Raw genomic sequence first — 22,274 nt, 5'->3', positions numbered from 1 at the left:
TTTGGCTTAAGGTGTGTTATGCGGATTTATGAAACTTGATGCCATAGAGATTACTAGTCTCTTGGGGAAGAAAGGACGGTATATAACCAAAGACTTCTTTTCCCCAAGACTTCTGAAATAGATTGGGTTTCTGTCCAAATGAAGCTGCAGAAAATATAATTTTACACTTTCTATTACATAGTTCACTATACACTAGTATGTACGAATTCCAAGAAGTATTTGTATCCACAACAGTTCTTAAGGCAATCTTAGGAAGTGTGGATAAGGAAAACACACATCAATTATTTTCGTACATTTAATACTGCAGGTAAAAATGCACTGTACTGGACTTCCCTGGTAGCCCAGTGGTTGAGAATCTGCCTACCATGCAGGGCACATGGGTTCAGTCCCTGGTCTGGGAAGATTCCACATGCCTCAGGGCAACTATGCCCATGTGCCACAATTACTCAGCCTGCAGCCTAGAGCCCGTGCTCTGCAACAAGAGAAGAAACCACAATGAGAAGCCCATGCACCACAAATGGACAGCAGCCCTGCTCACTGCAACTAGAGAAGGTCTGTGCATAGTAATGAAGACTCAGTGCAGCCAAAATCAATTCAGAAATTAAAAAAAACTCATTGTACTGATTCACTACTTACCAGTATTCACTCAAGTTATACCCAGAATAAGCTTTAGGATAAAAATATAATAATTCTCAAAGGCTTTAATAATTTTAGAGGATCTAATTAAATAAATAAATAACTGGGGGGAAGACAGATTCTACCCTTCTCCCCTCAGGCTCTCATACATCTTCTGTCCCACCTGGTTAGTTTCTTTACCCAATTACCAATACGTGTTCAACCACTCTTTGACTATTTCTCATTTACTAAACCACTCTCTATAGTAATATATACTTCATTTATCCAACGTTATTAACAACCAGCTCTTCCTAAGAGAGTTTTCAGGATAAAGATGATTTATTCTTAAAAGATCAATGTTTGTAAAAATAGATTATACACATCTCTACTATTTTTTAAAGAAAACACGTTTCCTGAGGTAATTTAGGTCCAATTATTTTACTCTGGGACTACAAAAAATGTATTATAGGGATATTTGGATCCACATTAAGTGGCCTTGGGCAGCTGCACATTTAGAATCCCTCTGTTAATGACTTAGAGTTTTTATGGCTGACCTTGCCCTTGCATTCATTTTGCATGCTGCCACTTCTTAATGGAGCTCTGACTTCTTGAAGCAATAACCACCCTCTTTTTAACTGCTGCTAGAGTTGACTGTGGTTTGGGAAACCACGCATCTATGTTTGTTAGAACTATTTTTTTTTTTTAAGTGGACTGTTTGTGGATGGAGAACTGAAGAACTAATGAGGCAGGGAGAGAGAGAATTAGATGATTGTGACAGTCTGGACCTAGGCTGGCTTACTTTCAGGTTCTGGGTTGTGTTTTTGACGGCTAAGATCGCTACACAAAAGACCTCCGGTTGAGTGATTTTCTGTCTATTCATATGCTAACTTCTCAAGTGTATTCAATTCACAGGCAGCTGTTTTTTTGGACACACATGAGTCTGTTTACAGTTCAAGTGATACATGTCTACGTGTGTAGAAAAAAACCATTAAAAGAACACTGGTCACCAAAAGACAAAGAAAAGTTTACTTCACCAACACAAGTATGTTTCTACTTGTGTGTGTCCACTGATTTATGTCAAAAATTATTCAAACAACAACAGTCATTAAAAGAAAATGAGAAGCCCACTTCACAAAATACAGAAACTATAACAATGACAACCTGTTAAAAAGACTGACTTTTAATGGTCAAGTATATATTAAATCATATAGATTATCTATGTTGAGGAAGCATTGAATTTTGCAGATGTAAAAACCACTACAGACCTAAACAGAATTGTGTACCTTTTCCTTTCCAAGTATGTTCATATTTTATAGTAGCATTTTATTTTAGCAAATTATAAACATCTGTGTTTAGCTGATAAACCTAGATTTCCCCCAACACGTAATTCTGATAATATGTAACAAGAAAGAAAAGAAGGCAATAGGAAAGAGGGAGACATCATATATATGCAGGGCAATATTTTCTTCAGGTTGGAGACAACAAGCATATGCTAATCTGCATAGCTTTAATAACAACGTTCTAATGATAACCTATTCCACTTATCCTTGACTTATCCAAAGGAGACATGCAACTCCAGCTGGCTGTCCTTGGCCTGGGAGACCTTTGGTCCTATAAGCTTGTGGTTAGCTGTGATGTGGTTTCAGAAATTCCAAGCTCTGCTTATTATGTGTTTATTAAAACAACAGAGGAAAGAATATAATGTACAAAACACAACCAGATTACCTGTGGCTACTGGATTTCCTTTACCAATGCTCCCTTTTTATTAGGAGAGAGAAATGAGACTTAGGGTTTGGTTAAGCCTTTCTGTGTATGTTTACGAGAATTCCTGAAAACAATTTTTAAAAAAGATGAACGTAGGACTAGAGATAACAATCCAAAGCGAAATTCTTCCAGGCTCCAGCAAAACTGGACTTAGAGTATAAAAAAAACAAATTCAGTATTTTCCTCAAGACTCATCCTGAGTGCTCCTTTTGCCCTAAGCTCTATTTGCTTTTTGCAACAGCACTTAGAGAAAACCAACTGACCATTTACAACCTGAACAATGGCTTTCAAGTCTGATTAAGAAATGCACCTGGCTTCACTCAAACAACAAATTTGTTTAACCTGGTGACTTTCCTGTGTCTGGGGTCAGGCAGGCGCAGTCTCGGTTTGGCAAACATAAGTGACTCACTGAGAGCAAAATGGTGGGGCTGACTCCCTTTTCTCATTAAACTGTTTTAACAGTTTCTTGGAGGCAAGACTATCATTTAAGTGACCCACTATAATTTGGGATGAACCCCCAGAAAATTATGCTAACTTTAGAACAGGATTTGCATTTCTGGGTTTGCCCAACATTATGAACCTTCTGAAATGTTAAGTATTCCTTCTTTGGTACAAATTTACGTCAAGGGAAAAATGAACAATTAAAAAAATCTAGCTAGAGAAGAATAGAATACCATAACACTCACTCTCATGAGGAGACCATAGTGTTTTTTTTACTTCTGGCGTCATTTTTACTATGGAAAGTTTCAATCATATTAAAAAAATACATAGAATAGGATGAACTCCCACAAAACAATAATTTAGTTTTGATAATCATCAACACAAGGCCAACCTTCTTTTTACTGTGCCCTACCCATGTCCCCCTTTTAATTCTTTTTTAAAGCAAATCCCATACAGCCTATATTTTATTTTATATAAGCTTTCATTTACGACATATGTACATATTTAACCTGAAAGATCTTTCCAGAAAGCTCATTTGAGCATGAGATGTTTAAACCAACTTTAACCACATCTTACAAAACATTTTACACTAAAAGCTATCTGTCTAGAAAACTAATTTGAATATAATTGGGCAATTAAAATGACAAGGTAACTCAAATCACAATCTTCTATTATTTTATTTATGGAGAAAAAAGGAACATTCTAATATTGAGAAAACAGTGTACCTCACTCAATGCCCATGATTCAAGAGACATGGTTAAAACTAAAACAGTTAAATTTGCCTGGAAGGAGTTTAGAAAAACATGAAGAGATGAGTAAGGGGAAGGAGAAATTTTCCTAGAAAATTTCCCCCTTTTTACTGCATATATAGAATAAAACAGAATGCCATCAGGCTAAAGCTTGGGTGCTTCAAAAATCACTCATCAAGCCGTCCAGCTACTTAACAGTAATTTATGACCGACCTTAAAGCAAAGATCAAAGGGAACTCCATCTAGCATTTATGTTCAATTCCTCACTGCCTGATGACTAATTTGTAGAGGAATGAAGTCTTCACAGAGGAAGCCAAAACCATCTGAGGTGACTTTGATACAATGCCACAAAGGATATGAAGAGGAAGCCAGGAGAAGCTGTGAGTGGCTAAGCTCCATTAAGAGTTCTAATAAAAGAATAATGGAATTTCCCTTAACAGTGAATTCAAAAAATGTTAGAAGTGGGCAAAATTAGACAAGTCAGGCAAAACCTTTGATTTGTCACAGCTTATTGTTGCTGCTGCTGTTAAATATTAACTTCAGCCACTGTTGCATTTATGTTAATTAAATGACACTGTCTTAAAAAAAAAAAGGCAACTTTCCCATCGGAAATCTGGCCAATCTCATTGCTCTGGCTGTCGTGTTACTTATCAGCCTGCACCTTCCGCCTGCATTGTCAGACACTCCTGGCTTGCTCAAGCTCTTTCCAACAAATTGCTATTCTTCAGTGACCGATTTCACTTGAAAAATTTAACTTGAAATGATAAATGTTTAGTCTTGTACATCGCTGTGGTCACATGGAATACAACATCTCTTTTGACAGATTTTTGACGCTTAAGACAACTGGTTACTATAGAAAAACCAGAAGCTATTCAAATTCTTTCAACTTCTATGAACAACTGGCACAATTTTTTTCCTCCTGAATCCAGACATCTCTATATTCTCAAACGAAGAAAGTAGTTTTCACACCCCTTATTTTGGCTAGTTAAAAAATCCCTACCACATGTCTCTTTGTAAATTCATAGATAGAGATTTAAGTTTATATCAGCATTTCAACTGTGCAAATGTTTTGTTTGCTTCTGAAATCACCTCAAATTAACAGATTTATCAGAACCTTACATGATACAGAAGATTTGAACAAGTCTCAGGATACTTTCGTAAGATGTTGTATTGCGCATTTTCTTTAAAAAGTTAGTGGGCTTTTTTAAGAATTTATGTTTTACAAATATATAGTGAAATACTTATCAGTGAGAAGAGGCTTAAGAATTCTTCAAAGACAGGGCGTGGAGAGTGCGGGGCATAAATGCAACAAGACTGGCTGTGGATCTATGAAGTTGATGGATGGAAGGCCAAGGTCATTAACCATGTGGTCTTCGGTACAGCAAAGCTCTCGGGAGTGGGTATTTCAGGTATAATTCTAGGCACTGCTTTCTGTTAGAGTGTGTGTGTGTGTGTGTGTGTGTGTTTTAAAGAAATAGAACTTTCTGTCAGGAGCAATGGTGAACCAAGAGTTGGCAGATAATATTTCAACTATCTTCATCAATTCAAAAGCCAAGTTCATTTACTACACTGGAAAAGGAAAAAATCCACTCATCGAAAAACACCCCCAAATCTGTCTTTTGACAGTCTTTTAGTCTTCAGTGACAATAATGTAACTAGATTTTAATGTGAATACAGAAGAATATTTTAGTTCAGAAATACAAATTTTCTCTCTTCTTTACAAGAGATAAACAGTTAAAAATTAAAACTGAAATATGAATGTAATTGGTAGAAGTGCACTTTAAAACGCTGTGCACTGGTGAACACTGCTCTGTGTTCAGAAGGCCTTTCATTACCAGCCACACTGAGAACATGCTGCTCTTACCTTGCGATCATATGGGCTGTACGAATGGAATATCCGGGAAAGCTCTTTTGTTCTTTGCTTTTTCTGTGGGAGAAAACACAAACCTTTGAATTGACAGGTGGCAAAAATACACACATGTGTATATATCTAAATGTAGATCTCTAGCTCTACCTCACTATCTACTTTATGACATTATTTTGAGATTTTTTCCTTTGTGCAGGCCAAGGACCTACACGGTTAATTTGGGATGAATGGATACAACCAGAAACCAAGGCCACTTGATGGTCATGTGGATCACTGTCACAGACCAGCCAGGCAATCTCTTTATGGAAAGTTTCATAATTACAACTCTACATATTACAATGCATAAATTCAGACACTAAAAAAAAAAACTATGAGAAGAAAGAAAATACATTTAGAACACTTTCAGTTTCACAGCAACACCAACTTCTTCTGTTACTCTGAGTTGGGCACGAGCAAGGCTTCCCTGGAGGCTCAGCAGTAAAAGAATCCACCTGCAATGTGGAAGCTGAAGGAGACACAGGTTGGAGCCCTGGATTGAGAAGATCCCCTGGAGAAGGGAATAGCAACCCACTCCAGTATTCTTGCCTGGAGAATACCATGGACAGAGAAGCCTGGTGGGCTAGAGTCCACAGGGTCACAGAGAGTCAGACACAACTCAAGTGACCTAGCATGCATGCACGCATACATATATATGACTGCTATAGATATAATATAATGGTGTCTCACACACAGTAGGCACTCAATAAATATTGGCTGAACTAATGAATAAACGAACATACCTGAGTTAGACAGGCATATACCAACTGTATCAGTAATGACAACATGTGACTCTCATACACAGTTAAAAGAAAAATAGCCCCCTTCATTTCTCAAGATGTCTTCTTCATTATAAGAAGTGAGGCCTCTCCATCTCTTTTACCCCCAGCATCTGTGATAATGAAGGGTGCTATTCTCTTAGGAGAGGTGACTGTAAGAATCAGCTTGTTTATTTTTGTTTTACTGCTTGTTTTGTTTACTAATTGTTTAATCACCGTGTTAATCCACTGTCATCTGTCCACCTTCCCATAACCACTGTGAAAACTTGTGTGGATAGTTCCAGACCTTCTGTGCATGTATCTTCACACACAACTGATAACTTTTACTTTCAAAGAAAAAGGATCATTCTGTATACATTCTTCTGAAATTTACTTTTTTTCCACTTCACTATTTATCCTTGCAAAACTTAAGTGCCTGTATATCCAGCACTGTGATCCCTTAAGAGTTCTAAAATCCAAAAACTCCTGAAATTTGAACTTTCTTCCTGCAATGCATTTCAATTTATAAACATAATGATAATCTTTGCACAAACATCTAGGCCAGCTTGAGAGTGTGTGTTTTTTAAAAGGATAAATTATGGAAGTCCAGTTGCAGAATCAAGGAGTAGGCATGTTTATTACCTTGATAGGAACAGCCAGGCAGCCCCCTCCTCCAGAGTAGACCTACCTTCCCTCTTACCAAGAGTGAATGAGAAAAGGGATTATGGCTTAGGTTGGAAATTCTTAATTTCTCTTTTCCCCTTAAAGGTTAGAACATTTATAAACTTAGAGAAAAGATAAGACATTTTAAAAACCAGGTATTAAACACCATCCCAGCTGCTGATTATAGAACGCATTTCTTGTATTTAGATTTTGTGTATTATAGAGTTAGCCCACTCCAGTTTAGTTCAGTTGCTCAGTCGTGTCCGACTCTGTGACCCCATGGACTGCAGCATGCCAGGCTTCCTTGTCCATCACCAACTCTCAGAGCTTGTTCAAACTCATGTCCATCGAGTCAGTGATGCCATCCAACCATCTCATATACCATATCTTAAAATTCTGTCATGAGAGTGGCCAGTGTGTCCTTAAGACTGCCCCCATCTGGCTTCTGGGTCTTTCTGATGTTGATCCTTGCCCGGTACCCACATTCCCTAGGGACGGATTTCCTTCCTTTAAACTCCAGTCAGTCTCCTCCTGAGCGTACCCATTGCACCTTCCCAGGGTGAAATCCACGTAGATCTCCAGCATAGGTCCTACATGACCTTTGGCATCTACCTGGTTGAGGAGTCAGAGCTAATATCAATGAGGCCCTAGTGTTACAGTCATTTGCACACACTCATGGGTTTCCTATAGGTTAGTTCTCTACTTCGGATCTGTCTTTGGAGCCCAATTCAAGTAAGCAGCCCTTCAGATCACTTGGCCTGTTTCCATATTCTGACACCCACTAGCCGAAATCCCTCCTTGCGGGTCAGCCAAAATTCCCACTTCCCCTGTCCACCTCTGAGCAGTGTTGCTGGTCAGTAACCTAACTCCATTTCTCTGGAGAGCAGAGATGTATGTCTAACTGTATGGAAACAGTTTCATGGCTCTCTGAGCCCTGGCATCTGTTCTGAACAGGTCACCTGCCCACCAGAGTTTTCATTAGCTTCTAATTTTCTCTTTCCTCTCCATACACCCACTTAGCTGGTTTAACAGTTCTTGGCTTATACTTCAATCAGAAGAGAAATGACGGATATTAACACTTCCTTTGGTAGGAGACAATATAAAACACTGGGGAAAAAAAATTTTTTTTTTTTTCAGAAAGGAAATTATGCTAGAGAAGATAAAATAGGCGGCATATCAGTATTCAGCTTACGAGGTCTCCCCAGGACTGATCAGTCCAAAAATGGCAGAGCTACCAGCTTGAGTCAGCAAGTGGATAAGGAATAGGCAGAGGTAGTTTGGTGTGGCCTTTTTCTGTGGGTTTGGATTTTACATCTTTATTTTGATTGCTAAAACCTAAATATACCTTCTATTATTTGGGGAAGAAAGTAGGGTATAAATAAATAGCAAATAACACTATTCAGATTAAACCCAAGAAGAAGACAGTGAAGAATGCCCTTTTGTCTGACAACAAATTTACTATATACAACTACAGTGAAGTCTTGGCTGTGACTCTGGAAGGTTATATATTGTTAGTCCAGTTAACTGAATGCCACTGCAGTTTTTCCTGTGAGGTCAGAGTCATGTAGCCCAGAGCTGCATTTTCTGGGATCTAGAATAGGGGTTGACAAATGATGGCCCCTGGGTCAATTCAGCTTATTGTCTGTTTCTGCAAATAAAATTTTAATGAAAAATAATAGTCACACTCACTTGCTTATGTATTATCTATGGTTGCATTCACGCCATAACAGCAGAATTTCAGTGGTTGCGACAGAGACTCTATAGTTCATAAATGCTAAAGTATTTACTATCTGACTCTTTACAAAAAAAGTTATAGAAAGAGACATCTCTGATCTATTCACAGAATCTCTATCTTTGACCATGTCCACTTTTGGCAATAGTCCCGTGACCCCAAACTAAATGAACAACTATTTGTCCAGCAAAATTCCTTGTTCCTTTTGCTCACCGAACAAAGACAGTTCAAGAATCAATCATAACCTATATCCTGACACATCAGGATGAACATATCAAGGAAAATATCAATTAGCTGTTTTTTCAGGATTTTTAATTCTGAGCATTCTATACTCAGACAGAGAATGTTACAAGTTGTTTTTGAGAGCATGCTGAAATAGGGCTTTTGGAGCTTTCTGTAGTCACATTATAACTGCTAGTGACAGAAACTTTGAGAAGAGACCCTTTACTAAGTTCTAGCACTAAAGCCATTCTGAAGGAGATCAGCCCTGGGATTTCTTTGGAAGGAATGATGCTGAAGCTGAAACTCCAGTACTTTGGCCACCTCATGCGAAGAGTTGACTCATTGGAAAAGACTCTGATGCTGGGAGGGATTGGGGGCAGGAGGAGAAGGGGATGACCGAGGATGAGATGGCTGGATGGCATCACTGACTCGTGAGTCAGTGAACTCCGGGAGTTGGTGATGGACAGGGAGCATGCTGGCGTGCTGCAATTCATGGGGTCGCAAAGAGTCGGACACAACTGAGCGACTGAACTGAACTGAACTGAACACTAAAGCCAAGTCGAAGGTTTTGTGTACAAGTAACTAAAGTAAGCTAGTGAGCCAGTTTCTCACACGCAGACCATGTTAGCAATACGAAGCTACAAGACTTGTTGAGCCTTGCTATCAGCAGTTTTAACTGAAACTAAAAGCTGAGCCAAAAATGGAATAATTAGGTATTTTCCTATTGCATCACAGTGTGTGTCTAAATTACCTCCCACTTTTTCGCCTGTTAAAACAAACATCTCAGTCATGCAACCACCTGTTAATTCTCCCAAGTGTTTAAAAAGTAAACATGTTAAACAAGTTGTGTGATGAACTTGGAATGCGGGTGGCCAGAGTACAGGAAGTACGGCAAACGCCTCCCCGAGAACTGTGTAAGGTGCCTCCAAGTCCACCTCATCACTAAGCTCAAGGCCCAGGTCACAGAGATGCGGTGCATGCTCAGCCATGTCCGGCTCTCTGAGACCCCACAGACGGCAGCCCACCAGGCTCCTCTGTCTGTGGGATTCTCCAGGCAAGAATCCTGGAGTGGGTTGCCATGCCCTCCTCCAGGGGAAGTCAGACTCTCACTCTGCGAGGACAGAAAACACCAATGACCTCTTTTATGTCCATGTTTAAACTCCCTTTCAGACAAAACCAAACAAAATTAAAGGTCCTAGGGGAGAATTCTTTTTAACAGTTCAGGTTTGCAGATAATGTAATTATTTCAATTTTCATCAAAGATAACAACAGAGGTCAGATCTGAAAGGCATTCCACATGTGATGAGAACCTGTATTTTGAACAAGATCAAAATATAATCAATTGAGTTTTAACAATATCCACCAATTTTACTTCTCCTGGTTCCCCAAACGAATTCAATGTTTTCTGGGCCCATTCTCTATTTATAGATTAACGTTTTCTAAAATAAAACAGTGCTGAGTATAAGGTGAAACCATAATAACTCTACATATGGATTCTCAAAAACAAGAAAATCTACAAGCTTTCAAGGAGTTTGATGTGATTAAAGTATGTTCTAATAAAACTCAAGTGTTTCAGCAGGTCTTCATCATACTGTGTGGTAAGAAGACAAAAAAACAAGTTTGAGTTTCAATGAACTGACTGCTGGTTTCTGGTCCTGTCTATAAGGAACTTGGAAGTTACTATTCTGAAAAATGAGCAACTCGTCTTGGACCCAAACGAGAGCAAAGGGCACATGGAACACTGTTCCCCACCCGCCCACCCTCAACTGGAGAGACCAACAAGCAACCGAGCAGAGCAGGTCCTTGTTGGGACCAGAGTTGGGGCAGGGAAACCCGAACAATAATTACTGGAAGCTCAGTGCTGACAACTTTGGGAGTTAAGGACTCCAATGGGATCCAGTTGTAGGGGCCCCCACAAGGCTGTGAGATTTACCAGCAGAAGCTCCACAGAAAAATCAAGAGAAAAATCCCCTTGGGCTTCTGGCAGGAGGAGGGGGAAACGGAATCATTTTGGAATACACCAGTGCATTTTTCTCTTCACAACGTGTGCCCCCAAGAGAAGCTAGCTAACCAGAGCCTAACCTGCTAGGGTATTACCTAACTGACCTCAGAAGGGAACACACAGCTCCAGCCCACCTTACCGTCCAATCCCACCTAAAGAGAGAGAAAAACACTGAGAAACACTTGTGAAGATCACAGTGCAGAGACCTAGGCTGACTGAGAGACTGCGACACAATCACAGGCATACAGAACACTTCCCCCCCAACACATCTTGCCATATTATTAAAGGCAGTTCCTTTTAACCAGGACACCATATCTGACGATCAAGAAACATCACAAGGTATGTCAAAGGAAAAAATCACCCACAATTTGAAGAGACAGAGCAAATGTCACAACCAGACATGGCAGAGATGTTAGAATTATCATAAAGTAATTAGGATTAATACACTAACAACTCTAAAGGGTAAAGCAACAGCATGCAAGAACAAATGGACATTGGAAGCAGAGAGACAGAAATCCTAAGGAAAAAAAAAACCAAAAGAAATGTTAGAGATAAAAAATAATGTAACAGAAATGAAGAATGTCTTTATGGGCTTATTAGAGTGAAGACAGCTGAGGAAAGAATCTCTGAGCTAGGGGGTATTTTGATAGAAACCTCTAAACTGCAAAGCAGAGAATAAACACTGAAAGAAAAGAGAATATCCAAAGATTGTGAGATAAAAGGTATAACGTATATGCTATTGGACTTATAGGAGGAGGAAAAAAGAGAGGGGAAAAGACAAAATAACCTGAAGTAAGAATGACCAAGAATTTCCCCAAACTAAATTCAAATTCTGGAAGATTCTGGAACTAAACCACAGATTTAGGAAGCTCAGAGAACATCAAGCAGGACACATGCCAAGAAAACTATACCTTGCCATATCATCTTCAAATTACAGCAAATCAAAGATAAGAAAAAATCTTGAAAGATGCCAGAAGGAAAAAACATATTACCTGCAGAGGAGCAAAGGTAAGAGTTACATTAAACTTCTCTTCAGGAACCTTGCAGGCAAGGAGAGAGTAGAATGAAATATTTGAAGTATTGAGAGATAAAAATCCACCAACTTAGAATTCTATACCCTGAACAATGATCCTTCAAAAATAAAGAAGCAATTAAGACCCATATCATGTATGCGTGTGAGAGTTGGACCATAAAGAAAGCTGAGCGCTGAAGAATTGATGCTATTGAACTATGGTGTTGGAGAAGACTCTTGAGGGTCCTTGGACTGCAAGGAGATCAAACCAGTCAATCTTAAAGGAAGTCAGTCCTGAACATTCATCGGAAGGACTGATGTTGAAGCTGAAACTCCAATACTTTGGCCACCTGATGCGAAAAACTGACTCATTGGGAGAGACCCTGATGCTGGGAAAGGTTGAAGGCAGGAGGAGAAGGAGATGACAGAGGATGAGATGGTTGGATGGCATCACCTCCTCGATGTACATGAGTTTGAGCAAGCTCTGGGAGTTGATGATGGACCGGGAAGCCTGGCATGCTGCAGTTCATGGGGGCTGCAAAAACTCAGACATGACTGAGCGACTGAACTGAACTGGAGACTCTTTCAGACAAAGAAAAATTGAAGGAATTGGTTAAAAGAAACTCTTTAGAGAAAAGGGAAATAATATATGTCAGAAATGTGAGCCTTATTCTTAATAGATCTAATAGGCAACAGTTTGTTCAAAATACTTAAAACAACAACAATGTATTTGATTATGCATGCTCATGTATATGTGAAATAAGGCCTTACTCCTCCTGTAAGGCCACCGTACAAGGGATGGGAGGAAGGAATGAGGATTGTTTGGTTATTACAAAGTATTCACACTACCTGGAGAAGGCAATGGCACCCCACTCCAGTCCTCTTGCCTGGAAAATCCCCTGGATGGAGGAGCCGGGTGGGCTGCAGTCCATGGGGTCGCTGGGAGTTGGACATGACTGAGCGACTTCAATTTCACTTTTTACCTTCATGCACTGGAGAAGGAAATGGCAACTCACTCCAGTGTTCTTGCCTGGAGAATCCCAGGGACGGGGGAGCCTGGTGGGCTGCCGTCTATGGGGTCGCACAGAGTTGGACACGACTGAAGTGACTTAGCAGCAGCAGTAGCATTCACACTACCTGTGAAGTTTTATCATCCTATGTGAAAGTGGATCTTTTTTGGGGGGTGGGGGGGATTAGTTAGAAATGGATGTTGCAAATTCTAGAGCAAACGATAAAATAAGTTAGTTGCTTTTCTAAGTATAACTGATATGCTAAGAAAGGAGAGTTTCAACACACTTATGTTTTCCTGCTTCCTTTCTGGCAGTGGTCTAAGAAGTGGTTAGCCGATTAACCGGCAAGAAGCAGCAGCAAAGTCAGAGCGAGAGGACGGGAGCTGAGCAAGCTCACCCTCTGGACAGTCAGTTCTGAACAGCTGCCCTTTGTGCTTGTGCAGGGGCAGCGGCGACTACCGGGCAGTGACGGTGCCGAGGGGACTAGCAGAGTGTGGCTCTAGATTCAACCCGCGGGGCTGGAGTCAAAACTCCAGGTAGTGAGGGCTGGGGAGCAAGGGCTGGCCAGTCACTGCATGACACAGAAGCGGCAGGTACCCCACAGCAGAGCCAGAGAACCGTGTCCTGAGACAAAAGGGCGGAGAGAGCCAAGACTTGCAAGGCAGGATTGAGAATCCAAAGCGTTGTTGGTGAAGGACTAGGAACTGGGAGAACCACAGTGAGAACAAGGACTCAGCACAGAGTGGTTACAGACACTGAAGTCAGGGATGAGAAAGGAAGTGGCCGGGACACCTTCAGAGGTCAGCGAAGGCCGCGATTCCCAGGATGTGGTCTGGGGCTGAGGCGGGTCTGATGTCGACCATGGGATCCTCTATTATGCTTTCTGCATCGGCAGGTTCCTCTAGTCGGGTGTAGGCCAAGTGCGGCCCATTCAACTCAGCTGAAATAGGACAACGTTTGGTTGAAGAGGGACAATCGTCTCGCCTACTGGGGCGGCGGGGTGGTGTCAGTTTTTGATAAAAGCAGAAAGAAAAGAATTGAGTCTATAGATAGATTGTGCCATTTATAAACCATAAGAAAGTAGGTCGAGCACAGGCACGCAGAGACAGAGAAAAAAGGACATGCTTTGTTGAACCAAAGAAACGGCTAAATGATTCGAGCGTGTGGTCTAAGAATTGTGAAAAACCATCAGATGTGTGTCTCAGAGTTTTGTCACGGTGTTACAGATGGAGCATGGGAGCAAGGCTAGAGGCTGAAGAGGGAGAGAGGAGGGTGCAGTGGCTCCACAAAGCGACCGTCCCACAGGGAGCGAGGGGCAAGGAGAGGAGGTGAGCTGAATGTGAGAAATAGCCCAGAGGCAGACGGGGGCGCTTGGGTGACAGGGGAGGGCAGAGGAAGACACCACGATTTCTGGCACAGACGGCTGAAGGGAGAGGGCTGCCCTACGCTGAGATGAGGAACCTAGACTGGCAAGACCTCTCTGACCACTGGGCGGGACATCTGCCCTGGACCTCAGTGTGACATGGAGGAGCCGGCTTAGGTTCCACCCTGCCTGCAGGTCAGAATCACTGCGGAGCCTTTCAAGTACGCCTGCGCTCTGGTCTTCATCCCCGGTGAGGCTGACTTCATCGGCGTGGTGCGACCTATGCAAGCGTGTGACTTAAGTGCTCTTGAGTTTTCCAGTGAGCAGCCAAAGCTGAGAGCCACTATCCCAGACGATCTCTAAGGTCTCCTCCAACTGGTAACCTCTGTTCCTCTATTTCAGTTCCCCACTGTCTTTCAGCTGCTGCCATCCTGGGCTGTGAATTCTACCAGACATTCCCATTCTTAATCCCCATATTATGTCTGTGGCTTTGCCTTATTTCCTGACCTTTTCCTTTCCTTAAAAATGGATTCCATGCAGGAATTCCTCTGGGGCACATTGATTGAGGCTTTGACTGCAGAGAACAGGTTGCTGTTATATGTTTAGTTCCCTATGTAGTAAGAGTTTTTGAAGAAACAAGTCGAAAGCTAATTTAATAAACCTGAACCTTTATTTTGTTATCAATGTATAAAACGTCAGAAGCTTAATTAAAAGCACTTGACATTATCAGTGTTCAATCACAACCTCACTTTTACGTTGTATGTTTTTGGCTGGTGTCCCTAAAATTATGATAATCATTCAAGGTCACTGCAAAGAAGGAAAAACAAGTCCCTGGAATTTAAACAATGGACCCCCACATTTAGAAATTGGTGGAAAAAAATTAGTGATGTGAAGTATGTTTGGTGACCAAAAACACCCCAAAACATTCAGGAAAACAAACAGATTCTTCAGAATATCATCTGTTTTTCCTTTATATGATATGTTTACTACTTCTGTGTTCTTTGAGAAACAACTCTACTGTGAGGATGGTAGGAAAAAAAAACTGCTCTAACTTTATAGATTGTTTTGACCTCTTATTTTCTAGTAAGATCTGCAAGAAAATGGAAATGACCATGAACGCTGCTGGCTGTAGTCTTAAATCTCCTTCTCTCCCTCCTGTAAGAGCAAATCCAAGGAGAGTGAGTGTGTTCTTTAGTTCTCCAGTCTTCACAGTCAGGAAAGGGGTCAGGATAGGCATTTCTCGGAGAACACTGAGATAGCAGACTTCTAAGAGTGGAAGTCAGAAAACAGATAAGTGAATCTGTTCACTCGATGTAATGGTGCTCAAATAAAATAACCAGGCCATCATGGAAATGTACCACTGATTTTAAAGCACAGTAGGTATCAGTGGGAAACTTTCACCAGTCTTACGTTTCCTAAAATAGTGGAAAGAAGGAGCAGCAATCAGCCTCTGTGTCTCCCGGTCGGGGTGGTGGAGGAGCAGGGGCACCATTTGCCCTGGCACGTCCTTAACTAGGCAACAAATGCTGGAAGAAGAAGTAGAGGGAATTCCGCATAAATTCAGTGGTATCTGATAAAATAAAATATAAGTAGCCCTATCTCCTTATATCAGGCTCACCTTACTTTCTAAAGAGAACATTTGTTTGCAAGGAAAGGTCATTCTTTGAAAACAAAGGCATGGCTGGCACATAAGAAAGGAAGGAGACTTGGCTATTTGGTGGTGATGGGTGCTGCTGAATGAAAAGCCATCACAAGCAGTGGGAAAAGAAACAGCCTTTCAACGTAAAACAAATCCCCGCAAACAGAACAAAGTCAAAGGGGGAACTGAGCTCTAAACACCACGAACAATGGTTCCTCCTTCCAGGCTCCTTTGTACAGTAACCTCTGGGTGCTCGAAAGCAGTGCATGAGAACGTTGAGTCGCTATAAATATCGACTCAGTATCACTTATCTTCACTCTGCCCTTGCAATGAACCACAAAAGAGAGTTAACTTTACCTCTTATCTGAACTGCTGTAGAAATGTTTTCTTTCCTGGACTACCTGAGGCCAATTTTCACCCTCTAAAATCAAGAACTGGCAAAACAGACTCTGCGGGCCAAATAATGACTGGCTACAAGTTTTGTACAGTCTGCAGTGTGCTTTTATATTTGCAAATGGCTATTTGAAAAAAAAAAACAAAACAGAGAATAAGAATACTAGTGACCTGTGAACATTATATGAAATTCAGATTTCTATAAAGTTTTATTAGCACACAGCCACACTCATTCATTCACATATCGTGTGTGGCTGCTTTTGTGGACCAAGGCGGCCTGGGATGGCTCCAACAGAAACCCTGTGGCCCGTAAAGCCAAAAATATTATCTGGCCTTTGACAGAAACAGTCTGCCAAGCCCTGTTCAAAGTCACTGGTGTGCAGTCCTCGTTGCATCCTAGAATCGCTGAGGGATTTAAAGAATACTGACGTCTGGGTGCCACTGTTAGAGACTCCGGTGACTCAGATAGTAAAGGGTCTGCCTGTAATGCAGGAGACCTCGGTTGGGTCCCTGAGTTGGGAAGATCCCCTGGAGGAGGGCATGGCAACCCACTCCAGGATTCTTGCCTGGAAAATCCCATGGACAGAGAAGCCTGGCGAGCTGCAGTCTATAGGGTTGCAAATGACTGAGCGACTAAGTACACACAGCTGATTTAACTGATCTGGGGTTCAGCCTGGGATTTGGAATTTTAAATCTTTGCAGGTGAGGCTAATGTGAAACTAAGGTTGAGAACACAAGTCTGCCCTGAGGCTGGAATGAATTTTCTAAGACATGATCATCTGCCACTCTCCTCTTTCAGAACCTGCAAGGGCTCCCATCACTCAGAGAATCAAGTTTCAAGTATTACATCAGGGCTTCGTCCCACTTTCCCCACTAACACCAAAGACAATGTCCTATTCCTGGTAGACCCTGCCTTTTCCTGAGTCCATATCTTGCTAATGCTATGTCCTTTGCCTGGAATGCTTTCCCTACCACCTCCACATATTATATCCATTTGAAAAGCCCAGTTTAAATTTGTGCTGGATCCCCGCCCCTCCCTAGCCAAACAGAAAGAACCTTTTAAACCATGGGCTTCCACAGATCTCTTCACCACCCTCCCTGTGTGTCACTGTCTCCGTGGGGCAGAAGCCATGTCCTGGTCATCACTTCCGTCCACAATGTTTTATTAAAGAAAGTGACTTGCATGTGGGATCTGCCCAACAAATGCTGCCACCCCCATAATCCCACATCATTTTGGTTTAATTTTCACCGATCCTTTGAATTTGAGCCTCAAACGACTAACCCAGGACACCTTTTCCCCCAGGCTCTCGGTTCATGAACACAACACTCAACTTGGTAACCTTGGCTCCCGCATATTCCTTTGTCCTTCAATTTCCTTATGACTCCTGCTCCCCCACCTCACAGTAATCCAATCACTTGCCCCCTGGGTAATTTGGGTACTATCTCTGAACCAAAGCCACTGCAGCATTCCTTGGTCATTCCTCGGAACTTCCTCAACAGTTTTTCTGTCTTCACTCTCTTCCTCTGTATCTAAAATACCCTCTCTTAAGCTTTAAAATTTAGTTACTAAACCACTATGTGCACAGCACCATTATTTACAAAAGCCAAGACATGGAAGAAGCCTAAATGTCCATTGACAGATAAATGGATAAAGAAGATGTAGTGCAAATACACAATGGAATACTGATCAGCCATAAAAAAGAATGAAACGATGCCACTTTCAGCAACATGGATGAGCCCAGAAATGATCATACTGAGTGAAGTAAGTGAGAAAGAGATGACAAATACCATATCACTCACATGTGGAATCTGAAATATGAAACGAACTTGTCTACAAAGCAGACTCCCAAATCTAGAGCACAGACTTACGGTTGCCAAGGGGGCTGGAGGAGGGATGGAGTGGGAGTCTGAGATTAGCAGATGCACACTGTGATATACAGAATGGCTAAACAGCAAGGTCCTAACTGTACAGCACGGGGAAGTATATTCAATGTCTTGTGATAAATCACAATGGAAAAGAGTATGAAAAACAATGTATATATACATCTGAATCACTTGTCTGTACAGGAGAAATTAATACAACATTGTAAATCAACTATACTCCAATAAAATAAATTTTTTAAAAACCCTCCGCTATTAATAGAATCGATTACTCATTCAATTGATGCATTGACTGTGTACCCAGGGGGTCATACTAATCACTGTTGAGCTGGAACCCAAGTCAGATGAAGCCACTAGACTCAACAGAACTTACAAACTAGCAGGGAGAAATAATCACATTTAACCACAACCAGGAACACAGACAGCAAGTACTGAAACGTTTGCTAAATGAATCGCAAAAATTCTGGCTATTAACATTTTGGCATTAACACTGTTTATTAAGTGACTGTGCTAACAAATGGCCTGTTTATGGTTTGTATGCAGATTACTAAGTCAATGCAAATTAATTTTATGCTTAATAGTTATTTTTATAACCATAAAATGCTGCTTCAAGATGATAATCATAAAAACTCCAGAATTTGAAACTTATTTCCATGGGACTTTGCTTTTGAGTCAAGTTATACGTACACAAAAATTTTTGTTAGCATGTTTACACTCTCATAAAGCCTGCTCCTCTCTCTGACAAGTTATACACAGGATGGGGGAAGGACAGCACCAGTATCTTTTGCCAGGTAGAAAAAACACTAGGAAAGGACAAAATCAACAGCTTTAAGTCATGCATTACCCACCAGGGCTTCCCTAGTAGCTCAGATGGTAAAGTGTCTGCAATGTCAGAGACTCAGGTTCGATCTCTGGGTTGGGAAGATCCCATGGAGAAGGAAATGGCAACCCACTCCAGTAGTCTTGCCTGGAGAATCCCATGCATGGAGGGGCCTGGCGGGCTACAGTCCATGGAGTTGTAAAGAGTGAGACACAAGTGAGCTACTAACATTTAAAATAAAATAACCAATAACAGTTCAGAATAGAGCCAGATAACTGATTCGCTATCCATATATTCAGTACTAGCTTTTACAACATACCCCAAACACTTGCTGAACAAGATAAATATTACCTCCGTATGGAGGTTTTTCCACCCCCTGCCCCATCCCTTTGGGTACTCTTTACCTAAGTAGTTTGGCAAAGGAAAGAAAACTGGGCTTAATCTAATTCCTGTAAAATTTGCTTTCACACAATTTGAGAATTTCTAGACCAATTCATATATATAAATATTACCAATACAAGAAGAGGTTTCACTGTTACTTTAAAAATTTTAAAAGTCCCTTTAACATGTGACAACTGTTCTCACCATGGTATTTTAGAATGGCCAGTTAACAGTGCTAAAACCCTCTGGATGTCTGGCCCATCATCACAACCCAGTGAACAGCACCAGGCAACAAATCTGCTGCCATCTATGCACTTCATGGTCTTTATTTTTGTCTCCAAAGTTTGACTATGCTATGACCTGCTTGAAATTAGGGAGAAGGCAGGGACAAGTGATTTTATTAAATGATTTTTCTACTTGTTTAATAATAACATCTGATGTCTGTAAACCATTTTAGTAAGGACAAATTATATAACTGAAAAAAGGTAAAAATAGGAAGTTGTATCAGAGATGTAACTATGAGACGATACTATTTTGCAAGTGGATAAAAATACATGCAGGTTGGCTTTTTCTAATTAGTGCCCTGGAGTCCTATGTCTTTCTGTATTGTCATTAAATACTTTCCTTCCTGTCCTTTACAGAGAGACCGTAACATGCTTTTACTGTATCTAACATTTGGTGAGTTTGGAGCCCAACACAGTGAAATGCACAGGGTTGTTGTAGAGTCTGGATCTGCACAAACTCTATTAAGGCTCAGAGCCTCATTGTGGCTTCCAGAGGCTAACCCACCTCTCACCCAGGGGGAAAAACGATGACATGAGAATGAAAGAAACTAAATTTCTCTGACCCACAAATAAGCTGCTCTACGGTTCTAAAAACTGATCAAAACCAATGTATCTCCTTCATGACCCAAAAGAACCCCTGGTATCACTCCATTCAAAGAGAAGCTCGAAAATTGTTCTGCGCCAGTTATTGCTGCATCTCGAGATAAGCCCACAACTCGTTTTTATTATGATTCCACGACTGGGACCTGGAAGGTCAGACATGACAATGTAGTTTTGATAACTCTTCTGCTTTCTACATCTAATTCAGCACCTACTGTTAAAAAACCACTTTTATCAGCAATGCGACCATCACCCATATCTCTCTCTGCCCCATCACATCAATAATAAGAGTCTAAAATTCATTTCAGGGGCGGCTGGGCTTTTTGACCTATTTTCTCCTCCAGTCCTACATCAAAAATAGACTTATTTTTGTTCTATGTATTAAACATACACATTTTTTTTTTATCTTTGGCCTTTATGACAGAGGACTCTTTATTTGATAACCAGAAGACAATTTAATATATAGCTCAATCTTCTCCATTCTCTTGTCCTCGTCACTTCAGAAATCAGTCGATTCTTTTTCATGTTGCAGAACAAGGTTACTAGGCATCCAGCCAGTGGATGGAAATTTCTGAGGCTGGCTCTAAGACAAACAATATTGTCAGCCACTGTCAAGAAAGATGCAGGTGGAAGTGGGTAGGTGGTTGAGGCCTGGGAAGTTAGACAAAGGGCAAGATAGGAGGAACATAAAGTGGCTGTGGTTTGCCCTGTGCCCATTCCAACACTAGACAACTCCAGCTAAATGTAATTCATGTTACAATAACAGCTTTTGGAGAAATTAACCCATGTTCACACAAGCAGGAAAAACAAAATGCCCAGAGAGGGTAGGTTTCTGTACCAAATGACAGGCCTGACTAAGGTAAGTAACGAGAAGACACGCATGCTTCTACTAAGTCCAGGATTACAAACTTCCCTGGAGGTTGGAGAAGGAAATGGCAACTCACTCCAGTATTCTTGCTTGGAAAATCCCATGGACAGAGAAGCCTGGTGGGCTACAGTCCATGGGGTCACAAAGATCGGACACGACTGAGCGACTTCACTTCACTTTGGAGGTTGTACAACTGTTGTCACTTCAGCCACGCTCCTGGTTCTTAGGGAGTCATCCCCTGAGGCATATCCTCGGGGCTCAGGGTAGGACTCCCTCCTCAGCCTCTTCAAACCACTCTCACACCCTCAATCTCTCATCTCTCACCTATCTTTCTGTCTCCAAAGAGGAAGAGCTAAGTGAGAAGACCCTGATAGCTACTTGTTGTGAATATTGTGTGCTTTCTGCTTTTTCACTGGGAGATGATCCTAAGGTGAAAAAAAAAAAAGAAAAAGAAAAGGCCTGTAGGCAAACATGCATGCACGTTTACAAGGCAAAATCACAAGAGCGTCTTAGAAAAAGCTGGATAAACTACCTGACTACGATGATTTTAAGAGTTATGCTTAAAGTAACTTTAATAAATGTCAAAGTCCAAACACTATTTTTTGACATTTATACAGTGCTTTATATATTTTCAAAGTGCTCATAACTATACAATGGTAAGTATTTATCCATTTACTCAAAGATTTACTGAATGCTCCACGCATTTTATCAGCAATTGGGCTTCCCTGGTGGCTCAGCTGGTAAAGAATCTGCCTGCAATGTGGGAGACCTGGGTTCAATTCCTGGGTTGGGAGGATCCCCTGGAGAAGGGAACAGCTACCCACTCCAGTATTCTGGCCTGGAGAATTCCACGGATTGTATAGTCCATGGGGTCACAGAGAGTCAGACATGACTAAGCAACTTTCAACCTCCGTCTCATCACCCAGTGACTGGATAAACTTGTTTCCTCTATTACCAACAGCAAATGACCATAAGCTTCATTTTTTTTTTTTTTTTTTAAATTTCAGAGCAATGTTGGAAGTTCTTTATGAACCTATTAGCAGTAGAGAGAGCTATGCATTCTTTATAACTCTCTTTCTCCTTCAACACCGCTGGCCTCTTCCTTGGCTTTTACGTGCACCTCGACAAGTTCCTAGGTTGGAGAATTTGCAGTGATGGGGTAATCTCTCTTTTG

The 22,274-nt window shown here is 41.1% G+C and overlaps 1 protein-coding gene across 4 annotated transcripts in view; it reads right to left on the bottom strand.

Annotated features, from left to right (window-relative positions):
• Positions 1–22,274, bottom strand: part of CDKAL1 (CDK5 regulatory subunit associated protein 1 like 1) — a 614,486-nt gene that overhangs the window by 108,148 nt on the left and 484,064 nt on the right. For all 4 annotated transcript variants that reach the window (XM_040249901.1, XM_040249902.1, XM_040249903.1 and 1 more), the window contains one exon: positions 5,434–5,496. In XM_040249901.1, coding sequence (XP_040105835.1) covers positions 5,434–5,496 — 63 coding nt within the window. The remainder of the gene's footprint in view (positions 1–5,433; positions 5,497–22,274) is intronic.

The sequence above is a fragment of the Oryx dammah genome, unplaced genomic scaffold (genome assembly GCF_014754425.2).
Source record: "Oryx dammah isolate SB20612 unplaced genomic scaffold, SCBI_Odam_1.1 HiC_scaffold_11, whole genome shotgun sequence".
Lineage (NCBI taxonomy): Eukaryota > Metazoa > Chordata > Mammalia > Artiodactyla > Bovidae > Oryx > Oryx dammah.
This window is presented reverse-complemented; position numbering and strand designations above follow the sequence as displayed.